The sequence below is a fragment of the Triticum dicoccoides genome, chromosome 1B, assembly GCF_002162155.2.
Source record: "Triticum dicoccoides isolate Atlit2015 ecotype Zavitan chromosome 1B, WEW_v2.0, whole genome shotgun sequence".
Classification (NCBI taxonomy): Eukaryota; Viridiplantae; Streptophyta; class Magnoliopsida; order Poales; family Poaceae; genus Triticum; species Triticum dicoccoides.
In genome coordinates, this window is record NC_041381.1 from 301,188,401 (window position 1) to 301,199,994 (window position 11,594).

The following is an 11,594-nucleotide window of genomic DNA, read 5'->3' on the forward strand; positions in this document are numbered from 1 at the left end:
CCATTGTCGAAATGTCTTGTAAACCGGGATTCCGAGACTGATCGGGTCTTCCTGGGAGAAGGTCTATTCCTTTGTTGATCGCGAGAGCTTGTCATGGGCTAAGTTGGGACACCCCTGCAGGGTTTAAACTTTCGAGAGCCGTGCCCGCGATTATGTGGCACATGGGAATTTGTTAATGTCCGGTTGTAGATTACTTGACACCAGATCCGAATTAAAATGCATCAACCGCGTGTGTAGCCGTGATGGTCTCTTTTCGGCAGAGTCTGGGAAGTGAACACGGTTTCTGGGTTATGTTTGACGTAAGTAGGTGTTCAGGATCACCTCTTGATCATTGCTAGCTTCACGACCGTTCCATTTGCTCTCTTCTCGCTCTCTTTTGCGTATGTTAGCCACCTTATCATGCTTAGTCACTGTTGCAACCTCACCACTTTACCCCCTTCCTTTCCCATTTAGCTTTGCTAGTCTTGATACCCATGGTAATGGGATTGCTGAGTCCTCGTGGCTCACAGATTACTACAACAACAGTTGCAGGTATAGGTTATGCGATGATCATGACGCGAGAGCGATGCTTGCTTGCTTGAGTTCTTCTTCTGCTTCTTCTTCGATCAGGGGATAGGTTCCAGGTCGGCAACCTGGGCTAGCAGGGTGGATATTGTTTGAGTTTCTGTTTATGATTCATCCGTAGTCGGATGTTGTTCTTGTATGTTGTATTGTTGTATTCATGTGACATTGTATGTATAGTATGTACCCCATCTATTATGTAATGTTGATGTAATGATATCCACCTTGCAAAAGTGTTCCAATATGCGGGTCTATCCTTGGTGGGACCTTCGAGTTCCTTTTGGATAGGGTCGCATATTGGGCGTGACAGGACCCATAGGTCTGAGGTAAACAACTCACGCTTCATCGGAGAGGCAATGGTATTGATGTAGAAGCCCTCCGTGATCGAACCCCCCTCAGGCAGGACGCCGGAAAAGGCCCCTAGATGGGATCTCACAAGTATAGAAGATTGCGGCGGTGGAGAAGTGTTTTCATGGCTCTCCTAGTAGGTTTTGGAATATTTGAGAATATATAGGCGGAAGAAATAGGTCGGTGGAGTCATGAGGGACCAACAAGGGTGGGGGCGTGCCCTACCCCCTGGGCGCACCCTCCGACCTTGTGGCTGCCTCGTGGCTTCCCTGGCGTGCACTCCAAGTCCTCTGGATGTCTTCTGGTCTAAGAAAAATCATCGCGAAAGTTTCATTCCGTTTGGACTCCGTTTGGTATTCCTTTTTTGCAAAACTCTAAAACAAAAAAACAGAAAATAGCACTGGGCTCTAGGTTAATTGGTTTGTCCCAAAAATAATATAAAATAACATAATAATGCATATAAACATCCAAAAACAGATAATAATAGCATGGAACAATCAAAAATTATAGATACGTTGGAGACGTATCAAGCATCCCCAAGCTTAATTCCTACTCGTCCTTGAGTAGGTAAATGATAAAAACATAATTTTTTATGTGGAATGCTACCTAACATATTTATCCATATAATTTTCTTTATTGTGGCGTGAATGTTCAGATCCGTATGAATCAAAACAAAAGTTTAATATTGACATAAAAACAATAATACTTCAATCATACTAACAAGGTAATTATGTCTTCTCAAAATAACATGGCAAAAGAAAGCTTATCCCTAGAAAATCATATAGTCTGGCTATGCTCCATCTTCATCACACAAAATATTTAAATCATGCACAACCCCGATGACAAGCCAAGCAATTGTTTCATACTTTTGATGTTCTCAAACTTTTTCAACTTTCATGGAATACATGAGCGTGAGCCATGGACATAGCACTATAGGTGGAATAGATGGTGGTTATGGAGAAGACAAAAAGAAGGAGATAGTCTCACATCAACTAGGCGTATCAACGGGCTATGGAGATGTCCATTAATAGATATCAATGTGAGTGAGTAGGGATTGCCATGTAACAGATGCACTAGAGCTATAAGTTTATGAAATCTCAAAAAGAAACTAAGTAGGTATGCATCCAACTTGCTTGCTCATGAAGACCTAGGGCAATTTGAGAAAGCCCATCATTGGAATATACAAGCCAAGTTCTATAATGAAAAATTCCCACTAGTATATGAAAGTGACAATATAAGAGACTCTCTATCATCAAGATCATGGTGCTACATTGAAGCACAAGTGTGGTAAAAGGATAGTAGCATTGCCCCTTCTCTCTTTTCTCTCATATTTTTTTTATTTGGGCATTTTCTCATCATTTTTTTGCCTTTTTTTATTTAGTCCGGAGTCTCATCCCCACTTGTGGGGGAATCATAGTCTCCATCATCCTTTCCTCACATGGGACAATGCTCTAATAATGAAGACCATCACATTTTTATTTACTTATAACTCAAGAATTACAACTCGATACTTAGAACAAAATATGACTCTATGTGGATATCTCCGGTGGTGTACCGGGATGCGCAATGAATCAAGAGTGACATGTATGAAAGAATTATGAACGGTGGCTTTGCCACAAATACAATGTCAACTACATGATCATGCATAGCAATATGACAACGATGGAGCGTGTCATAATAAACGGAACGGTGGAAAGTTGCATGGCAATATATCTCGGAATGGCTATGGAAATGCCATAATAGGTAGGTATGGTGGCTGTTTTGAGGAAGGTATATGGTGGGTGTATGGTACCGGCGAAAGTTGCGTGGCACAAGAGAGGCTAGCAATGGTGGAAGGGTGAGAGTGCGTATAATCCATGGACTCAACATTAGTCATAAAGAACTCATATACTTATTGCAAAAATCTATTAGTTATCAAAACGAAGTACTACGCGCATGCTTCTAGGGGGATAGATTGGTAGGATCTGGGCTTCGGCGGCTGGGAGGTGGGACGAGTTCCAAGTGACGGTGCTGGACTGGTAGTGGTGGCACAGAAATCGAGGAAAGCTTAGGGTTTTCCAAAAATGGTAGGGTAGGGCTTCTTTTTATAGGCAGTGGCTAGGAGAAGGGGGATCTCTGGTTTTTTTAGACCCTTTGGTCGCCATCGGACGGCTCCGGAGTGGAGGGAGTTAAGGTAGGCTTAGGTGGGTTGTGTAGATGGCATTGGGCCGAGAACAGAGGGAAGAAGGGCTACCCGACAATAGTTGAAAACCGAAAACATCTGACAATTTGACCGGCTATAGTGCCGCTATACTTATCCATTGGGGCATCAAACGGACTCCAATGCGACGTAATTTGGCAGGGGGGTCTACCTACAATACATGAAGACCGCACGCCAACTTTCAATCCATTCTGAGAATGTTCTATTCCCAGTTAGAAAATAATTACTAACGATGCCACGGACGCGTGCAAGTGTGTGGTTGGCCTCGGAACGCTCCACGAAGGCAACAAGGAGAAAAAGAAACTACAAACGGATGAAAGTTTGAAAATGGACGGCAACAGAGTGTCGATGCAATGCGAATGATGCCATGATGAATGCAACATGCAAATAAATCACACGGCAATAACGAAATATATCGAAGGCATCTGGAGCGTCGATCTCGGGCTGTTACTGCAGATCACGCCCATATCGCCTGATCTTCACTGACCACCGATAGCCCTACGACCTCCCTTAATTCCTCAAATGGACTCCTTCTAGTTGACCGCTGCTGAGCTCGCCGTTTCTCCCAATCGGCTCTCCTCTATCCAGAAGCGCAAAGGATAATGCGAGCGACACAACAAGACCCCCAATCCGTGGAGAAACAATATGAGGGCGGCCACCGAAAAACTAAGAGGGCGTGGTTGCTCCTTGGAAGGAGAGCTTGTCGGGCGCTGCTGGCACAAATTGAGGATTATGGTTTCGCCCGTAGACATGGCGGCGCCGGGGACGGGTAACGGATGCTGATGGGTGAGGAGGAGGTGGTGGCGGCACATAGTGTTGGATTAACGAGCTGCTCGGCTCATTAAGCTCGTACTCGTTAAGTTCGGGCTCATTAAGGCTCGACTTGTTAAGCTCGTTAAGATTAACGAGTAGAAATCCCTGCTCGGCTCGGCTCGTTAACAGATTATAATATGTTATGTCCTACATGGTAAGTGTGTAGGTGTTGTTTTTAAGATGAAATATGATGGCTACACAAATAAATGCACTAGTTTGTTGCCTTCTATATTGATTAGATTGAATAGATGGGATGAGCTGCTACAAAAACTTTGTCACCTAAGATGAAAATATGTATTGTGTTGTTACTAACGAGCTACTCATGAAACTTGTTAGCTCGTTCGTTACACTCGTTAAGCTTAGCGAGTTGAAATCAATGATTGACTCTATTCATTAATAAGCGCTACGAGCTTAATGAGCTGAACTATCGAGCGCTTAAGCTCGCGAGCTACGAGCATTTGGTCCAGCCCGGCATACGGTGGAGCTCGTGGCGGCATAAGGGGTTCCAGATTAATTAAGGGGAGACGACGGCTGTGTGGAAAGCAAGGACTGAGTGTGGGTATTCAAGAGAGGCCCAGGAATGTGGCCCATCAACACCATCGTACTACTAAACACATAGAAACAGGGCTGGTAAAAGAAACCTAATTCTAGCCATTTTCCACGCCACCTTCTCCGACCCTTCCCGGCTCCGCCTCCCCCAACGTCTCCCAACCCGCGCTTCCCCGCACCCGCGCCTACGCCGCCACCTTATCCCACGCAGTGCCGCTGGGATCCGCTATCCGGTTTGGAGTTGGCCTGGCTCCTATCCTTTTGCGCGAGATCCTGAAAGACATGGAGACCTCGCACCAGATCTAGATCTGGCCATAGCTTTCTTGATTTTTTTTAGGGCAAGGCATAACTTTCTTGATGATAACCATTTGCGAAAGAATGGGCTTGTCCTTTGTGGCTGCACGCGAATTCGGTGGCCTCCGACGGTCGGTGTAAATGTAAGTTACCTTTCACTTCTATGCAGTAGATTATTCGGGGACAGGCCCGTCCCTGAATGATGTAAACTAGCTTGTATTCCTTGCTATACTCGCATTAGATTTTTTTGTTCGTCACCCTCAAGAACATGATTTCTGTTGTTGAAATTTGTTTACTCTTTTCCGCTGGCTGACGGACTTGTCGAAACTGGCAGTCCGATGCCTTTTCATGTCTATATCATCAGATTACCTGGTCCGGATTTGTCCATCTTGTCGACCGTCTGGTGTACGGACAGGTCTGGGAACTGGCAGTCCGACTCGTTTTCGTGTCTATCATCAGATTCCCTGACTGATTGTGTTCGAATATATATATATGCAGTCATATCCCTGTTTATGAACAAGTTTGTCCTCTTTTTGTGCATTAGGACACCACGAAGGCTAGATGGCTGTGGACGTGAAAACCAGCCTAGAAATACTGAAGGTATATAAGAGGAGAGTTCGGCGGGTCTCAGTTATACCTGATGAGATTGTCTTTGAGATTCTTCTCCGGCTACCTGTTAAAGCTCTGATGCGGTTCAAGTCTGTCAGCAAGAGCTGGCATGCCATCATCTCCAATCCATGCTTCATCCGTTTGCATCTCAAACAATCTGCCAAAAACCAAGGACATAAGCCTTCCTTCCTCATCACCCCACATACACTGGACAAGGTGATCGATGGTGAGGCCTGGCCGACCACCTTTTCCAACCACACCCCCTTCTACTCATGGCAAGAGGGCCAGGACAATGCGTGCCTTGTGCACTCGACAACCTTCCAGGGAGAGTTTGGGTCAGTTTATGACATGGTGCATTGCGATGGGCTTGTATTGCTCTTGACCGACACCAATGTATATGTCTTCAACCCGGCCATACATCAAGTCCTTAAGTTGCGTGATGGGCAAGAGGATGTGTGGCAATTCCCAACTGTCGGTTTGGGCCTTGATCCTCGCACGAATACGTACAAGGTTGCTCGCTACTTTTACCGTTCCCTAGATTTCTCTAAGAAGACCTATAGTGTGGGAATGGAAATTCTTACTATTGGTGGCCATGATGATGATCTGTGCTGGAGGAGTGTTGCGCAGGATCCACCGTTACCATTTGATCCAGGGTCCGTCACACACTTCAAGGGCTCTTTGTATTTGCTCATCTGGGATGAACTCGTTGAAAGGCGCCCACAAGGTGTTCTCCGCTTTAATCTAGAAGATGAAACATTTAGTTTCATATGCCACAATGAACTTCTGTCACCGAAAGGTGAGCGACTATACTTTGTTGAGCTAGGTGGAGAATTATGCCTAGTTCAATGCTTTGATGGAAAACAAGTGATCTGGATGCTACAGTTTGGTGATGGCCATCAATGGGTTCAGCAATATGTTATTATTTTACCGGAGCCTGAGCCGTGGAAGTTCGGAATTTTATCTGTCATTCGTAAAGATGTTTTGCTTATTCGCAGTGGTAATTGTCTTTACCACTATCATGTTGGATGTCAAGATGCAAGGGTGGTTGTTCGTCTAGACCGGTTGAGGTATAAGAATCCTGGAGTAGGGTCGTTTGACTTTGTGGGTCAGGATATCTTCATCTTTGACATGCTTTCCTACACTGAGAGTCTCCTGCAAGTTACAAAGCCAGGCCGAGACAACACCTGCTGGCTGTTATAACTACCAGGGGGAAGTAGATGGAGATGGAGATTCAATCTTTCAAGTACGTGTAACGTAGTCCAGTGGATGAGAAGCATTCAAGCAAGGCCATTCTAGTTACCAGTTACCAGTTTACTCGTCTTCTATGTTTTTTTGAACTGTTGCTTGTCCTTTATTACTATAACCTACATATATGTAAACGTTGGACCCAATGAACTAGTTATTCTGTCTGCTATCTCTTTTTTTCTTGTGGGCAGTGGGGGCTAGCTGTTGGTTCCCCTTCCTCCAATCCGTCCTTCTTCCCTAGATTTCTTAAATTATTTGTCAGATCCTGACATTGGCATATTAGTGGCTGTTCTTTTTTACTCCCTCTGTTCCTAAACATAAGCCATTTTAGAGATTTCAATATGGACTACATACGGAGCAAAATGAGTGAATCTGTATGTAGTCCTTATTGAAATCTCTAATAAAGCTTATATTTAGAAATGGAGGGAGTAGATCGCAGTAGTAGCTAGGACTTGTGAGTTTTTCTTTGAATGCCATTTTTCTCCTTTGTTTGGATTCACAGAAAATACTGTATTATTTATTGGTTTTGCTAAAGCACATTTAGATGAGAATTAACCATTGTACATTTAAATCCTTCACCGCAAGACTATTTTTTTTTTAACTACAGGACTAATTGTTGTTAGATTTGTGCAATATTCATTGGCGCACGCTGCGGTGGTGTTTGTCTGTTGTCCGGTGGCTGTTATTTCTCCTGGCGGGTTATTCTCACATGGGCTATTTTGTGTTTTGTGGGTTATACGGGGGCTTAGCTATGTGCTGCCCGCAGCAACGCCTAGGCACCGCTCACCTGTAGGCAGCCGGAACTGGGTCAGACCTAGTAACTACAGGGTGAATATCATACGGAAACCAATATTCAATTAAAACTTTGTGGAAATCATATTTTAAAGTTTTAAAAAAATCTGAAAAAATGGGATGTTAAGAAGGTGATGTTTTATTGCTAGACAAAATTTCAAGTTAAAAAACATAACAAGGTGTGAGCTATGAAAAAGACAAATTCAGCCTTGAATAGTGCAGTAATGTCACTGCTGATTTTGTCTTTTTCATAGCTCACATCTCATAATGTGTTTTAACTTGAAATTTTGTGTGGTAAAACATCATCCTCTTAACATTCTGTATTTTTAATTTTTTTTAAAACTTCAAAACATCTTTTTTTCGTGGTTATCACCGGTTTTCATCGAATGTTGGTTTCCGTATGATACTCTTCTAACTACGTGCCACATGTCATGCGTGTCTTTTTGTTTTTTCTTGATGTTTTATTTTATGTTTTTTCTTGTTTTGTTATAATTTGAAGTATTCTTTTTTTAGAAAATACTTTGAAATATTATAAATACATGCATTACAAAAATACTTTACAAAAAAAATCTGAAATATGTTGATCTTGCTTTTGAGAAATGTTGAACGTGTATGAAAAGTGTATATGGAAAATGTTTGTGACAACAAAAAATGTTACACGTAAAAAAGTTGTATGTGCCATTTTAGAAAAAATGTTTATGTAATTTTAAAAAAATGTTCCATACAGTAAAACAAATGTGTGTCACATTCATTAAAAACTTCATGGTTTAAACAATGTGTTTGTGAAATTTTCAAAAAATGTTGGTTAAAAAAATGTTTGCATAGTTTAATAATAATATTTTTATCATTCAAAAAATGTTTATACATATATTTGAAAAAAAGATATATAACACGTATTTGAAAAATATATTCAAATCATGTTTTGTAGAACATGTATTTGGAAAATGTTAAAAATGTATAAAAAAAATTTAGATGCATATAAAAATGTACAATGTGTATGAAAAAAAGTGGACATGTGCCGAAGAAAAAGTAAAAAAAGAATAGGGTTTGTCTAGGTCTTAGTAGACTGAGACTTTGCTGATGTCATCTGTTTATTTTTTCGTTTATGTCGAGCCCATATCCCCGTCACTGCCTTTCGTCGCTTTGTGGGCTGGCACCTTTATCTTTCTTGATGTATGTGCGTTTTTTATTTGAGTGGGGCAGGATATTCTGGGCAGTTTTTTGTTCAGTGGTGTTGGAAAAGAGACGAGCGAGAGAGGCAACAAATGATTCAACTGTCCTCTTCATTGATGATGATTTACATTATATATCCCTTGAGGGGATGCATCCACCGGACGCGGCGTTTGGAAGAGAAGGGAGAGAAAGATGCGACGGTTAGCATATGGCTAACTGCCTCCCAATTACAACGTGGAGATTATCCACATAATTAATTGTAACACTCCCCCTAATCTACACTTGTTCATGCAGAATCATCATCTTGATTAGAGACTCCTCCAAAAACCCTGTGGGAAAAATATGAGGAGTATAGTGTTTTATATGTTGCCAAAACTCCTTCAAACCCAGTGGGAAAAATAAGGAGAAAATGACGCAACATATAATGGTTATTGTCTCTTTTAACTCAATATGAGAAAATCCATAGAGTTTAGAGAACAATGAATATGCCGTATATACTTTCCTAAAAACCCCGGTGGGGAAAACAGAAAGTATGGCATATGATCATGTGTTGATATTACCTCATTAAAAACCTTTATGAGAACCTGTAAAGTAAACTCATGAAGGGAAAAAGAGTATAATATGATGTATTGAACAGGAACAATTCAGGAAGATACTCCCCCTGATTCTTGCAAATTTGAAGCCGTCACATACCAATTCCGTGAAAAGTTGGTAGAGACTTCACGGATAAATTAGTCACATGATTTAACTTGCAAGATATGCAATATAGCGATATTGCTTATTACGTAACCTGTTTGCATCCGGACAACACAAGACACATTATCATTGAGAAAATTGTTGGTGAATGTAGCCACGAGGTCTGTTTCGAAGACTCTTCATGAGAGGGCTACCACACCTGGTAGGAACACTAAGCTTGTCTACGATCTGACATAGCGGGGATTTGATCGATGTATCCAATGATATCGGTGTTCACATTTCTGTGAAACTGAAAAACCAGGACAAAATGTTTGATGCATTGGAGATATCTAAAGATATTCTTGAGTACCAACCAATTGTGCTTGGTGGATCCAATGGCATTATGGAACGTTGAGTCCCAATATTTCATTTCCATCATCTCTTTTGGTCTAAATAGATCTTTCTCTACGTCTAGAGAATGAACCACCATGAGAGTTATGGATGTATAAGACTTGTCCACAATGAATTTCTCCAATATATTTTGGATATAGACAACATAGTGTACCAAAATGTATGAGTGAAGGTGCTCAAGTTGTAGTAATGAGCTGTATCTTGGTTTTACCCAAATCCTTCATTTAAACTCCGTCGTTTAGATGATTACATGTATCGTCATTGCATGAGTAATCACTGTGTATGACAGACAAACATGGATAACCATCATTGTAGGAGTAATCCTTGTGGAAAGGAACTCACTAAGTCGGTTGTACCAAATGTACCGACAACAATAAGTCATATGGTGACTTACTGATTTTTACACAATGTATGTTGCATTTTGTATTTCGATTCAGAATTGAGATTCCATTTTGGAAATCAATCATACATGTCTGAATCTAGTGAGCCACATGGATATGTGATCACTACATCTATCAACAGCAGAGATAGATGATTTTGTACTGCCAATGATATAAGTTATCGGAATGAGATTCCACCTCTGGAGAATAGTTAGGTATCTGCGTAAACCCTTGTGCTACAATACTTGCTCTTTGTTTCACCACCTCGTTGTTCTCAATTCTGTTTCCAGAAGAAAACTGGTGTAGGTATTGCTTATGAATACCTTCCCATTATTGAGCAAGATCATTTCTACCTAGATTATACCCTTTGCTTGAGTTCAGTCCGAGTGTTGTTCACACTTTGCCATGGCCATGGTCTTTGGACCTGAATCATGTGAAAGGTTTTGCAATCTAGTTGAGAAATGTATGTCGACAATTGTAGACTTCCGGCTATATGTTTCTCCAGAATCTATATATCAATATAGAGTTGATGGAAATATCGTTACCCATGGTGACTGCTCGCGATTTCCCAATGCGATTGAGTCGGGTATTCCGATGTCCCGGTCATTGTGTGCACTATGACCTGGGTTGGTGGAGGTTTCCCGTCCACTGGGTGTATACTACCCATTAGGTGTCTGCCAACATGAAGTTGACTTGCATTTACTGATTCACAGGCCTTGATATCCTTGCTTGTGATAAGCTGAATCCCGACGTACTTCTGCCATACATCTCCCCCTGTTGCTTTGAACGGGGAGTGGAGTGGATTTTGTTGGTACCTCCACTCTTTCAGGCATACTTTTGTAGGATTGTAGGATTGTGTGACACCTTTATACTCAGTAAATGAATCTGGCAGGTTATTTGCAATGTGTTGCAAATCTTCTGAACACATGGTTTAGCTCTTTGATTACGTGGATATGAGGCAGAAATGTGTTGAACATTCCACTAATTTCCTGGCATTCTTTATGGTACTTGAATTCTCCCCCTAATGCCTGGAAATATTCCTCATTGAATCAACATACTGGCCTTGAATAACTCCCCATGAGAGGGGCTTGAGGTATTGACGGTAATACAGTTATTCCTCACATAGATCCCAACTATATGTTGAGGGGTCAATGATGTATGTCGGGGTGGTGATATCGGTATGCAACCGAATTACCGCAGATAGGAAATACTTGGTGGATATCCACATATCAAAGATAGAGGGGAATAATATTATGCAGTTCTGTCATGAGCGTGTAAAACTGCATGACTCCAACGTAAAGTTGGCAAGTTGCAATTCCAAAGTAAAGATAATGCAATGAGCTTAACTCTTTGGATAGGATTCTACCAAACCATTTTGAGTCTAGACCTTAGGACAAATTGCTAAACTCAATCCAAGGGCCATAGAGAAGGCACTCAAGGAGAATTCTGCAATATTATCCATTCGATTTGCTTGAAATCGATGTCAGGATAATGAGCCAATGGTTTCGTGTGAATAAAGCACACATTTAAGACCATCATGTAGA

At 41.6% G+C, this 11,594-nt stretch overlaps 1 protein-coding gene across 1 annotated transcript; it reads left to right on the plus strand.

Annotated features, from left to right (window-relative positions):
- Positions 1-4,569: 4,569 nt before the first annotated feature.
- LOC119332043 (F-box protein At1g11270-like) lies at positions 4,570-6,898 on the plus strand. Its single transcript, XM_037605227.1, has 2 exons — positions 4,570-4,908; positions 5,310-6,898. The coding sequence occupies exon 2, from the start codon at positions 5,327-5,329 to the stop codon at positions 6,572-6,574; it is 1,248 nt and encodes a 415-aa protein (XP_037461124.1). The 5' UTR covers positions 4,570-4,908; positions 5,310-5,326; the 3' UTR covers positions 6,575-6,898.
- The last annotated feature ends 4,696 nt before the right edge of the window (positions 6,899-11,594 follow it).

Coding starts and splice junctions, on each gene's coding strand:
- LOC119332043 (XM_037605227.1), top strand. CDS start 5,327: ATGGCTGTGGACGTGAAAACCAGCCTAGAAATACTGAAGGTATATAAG.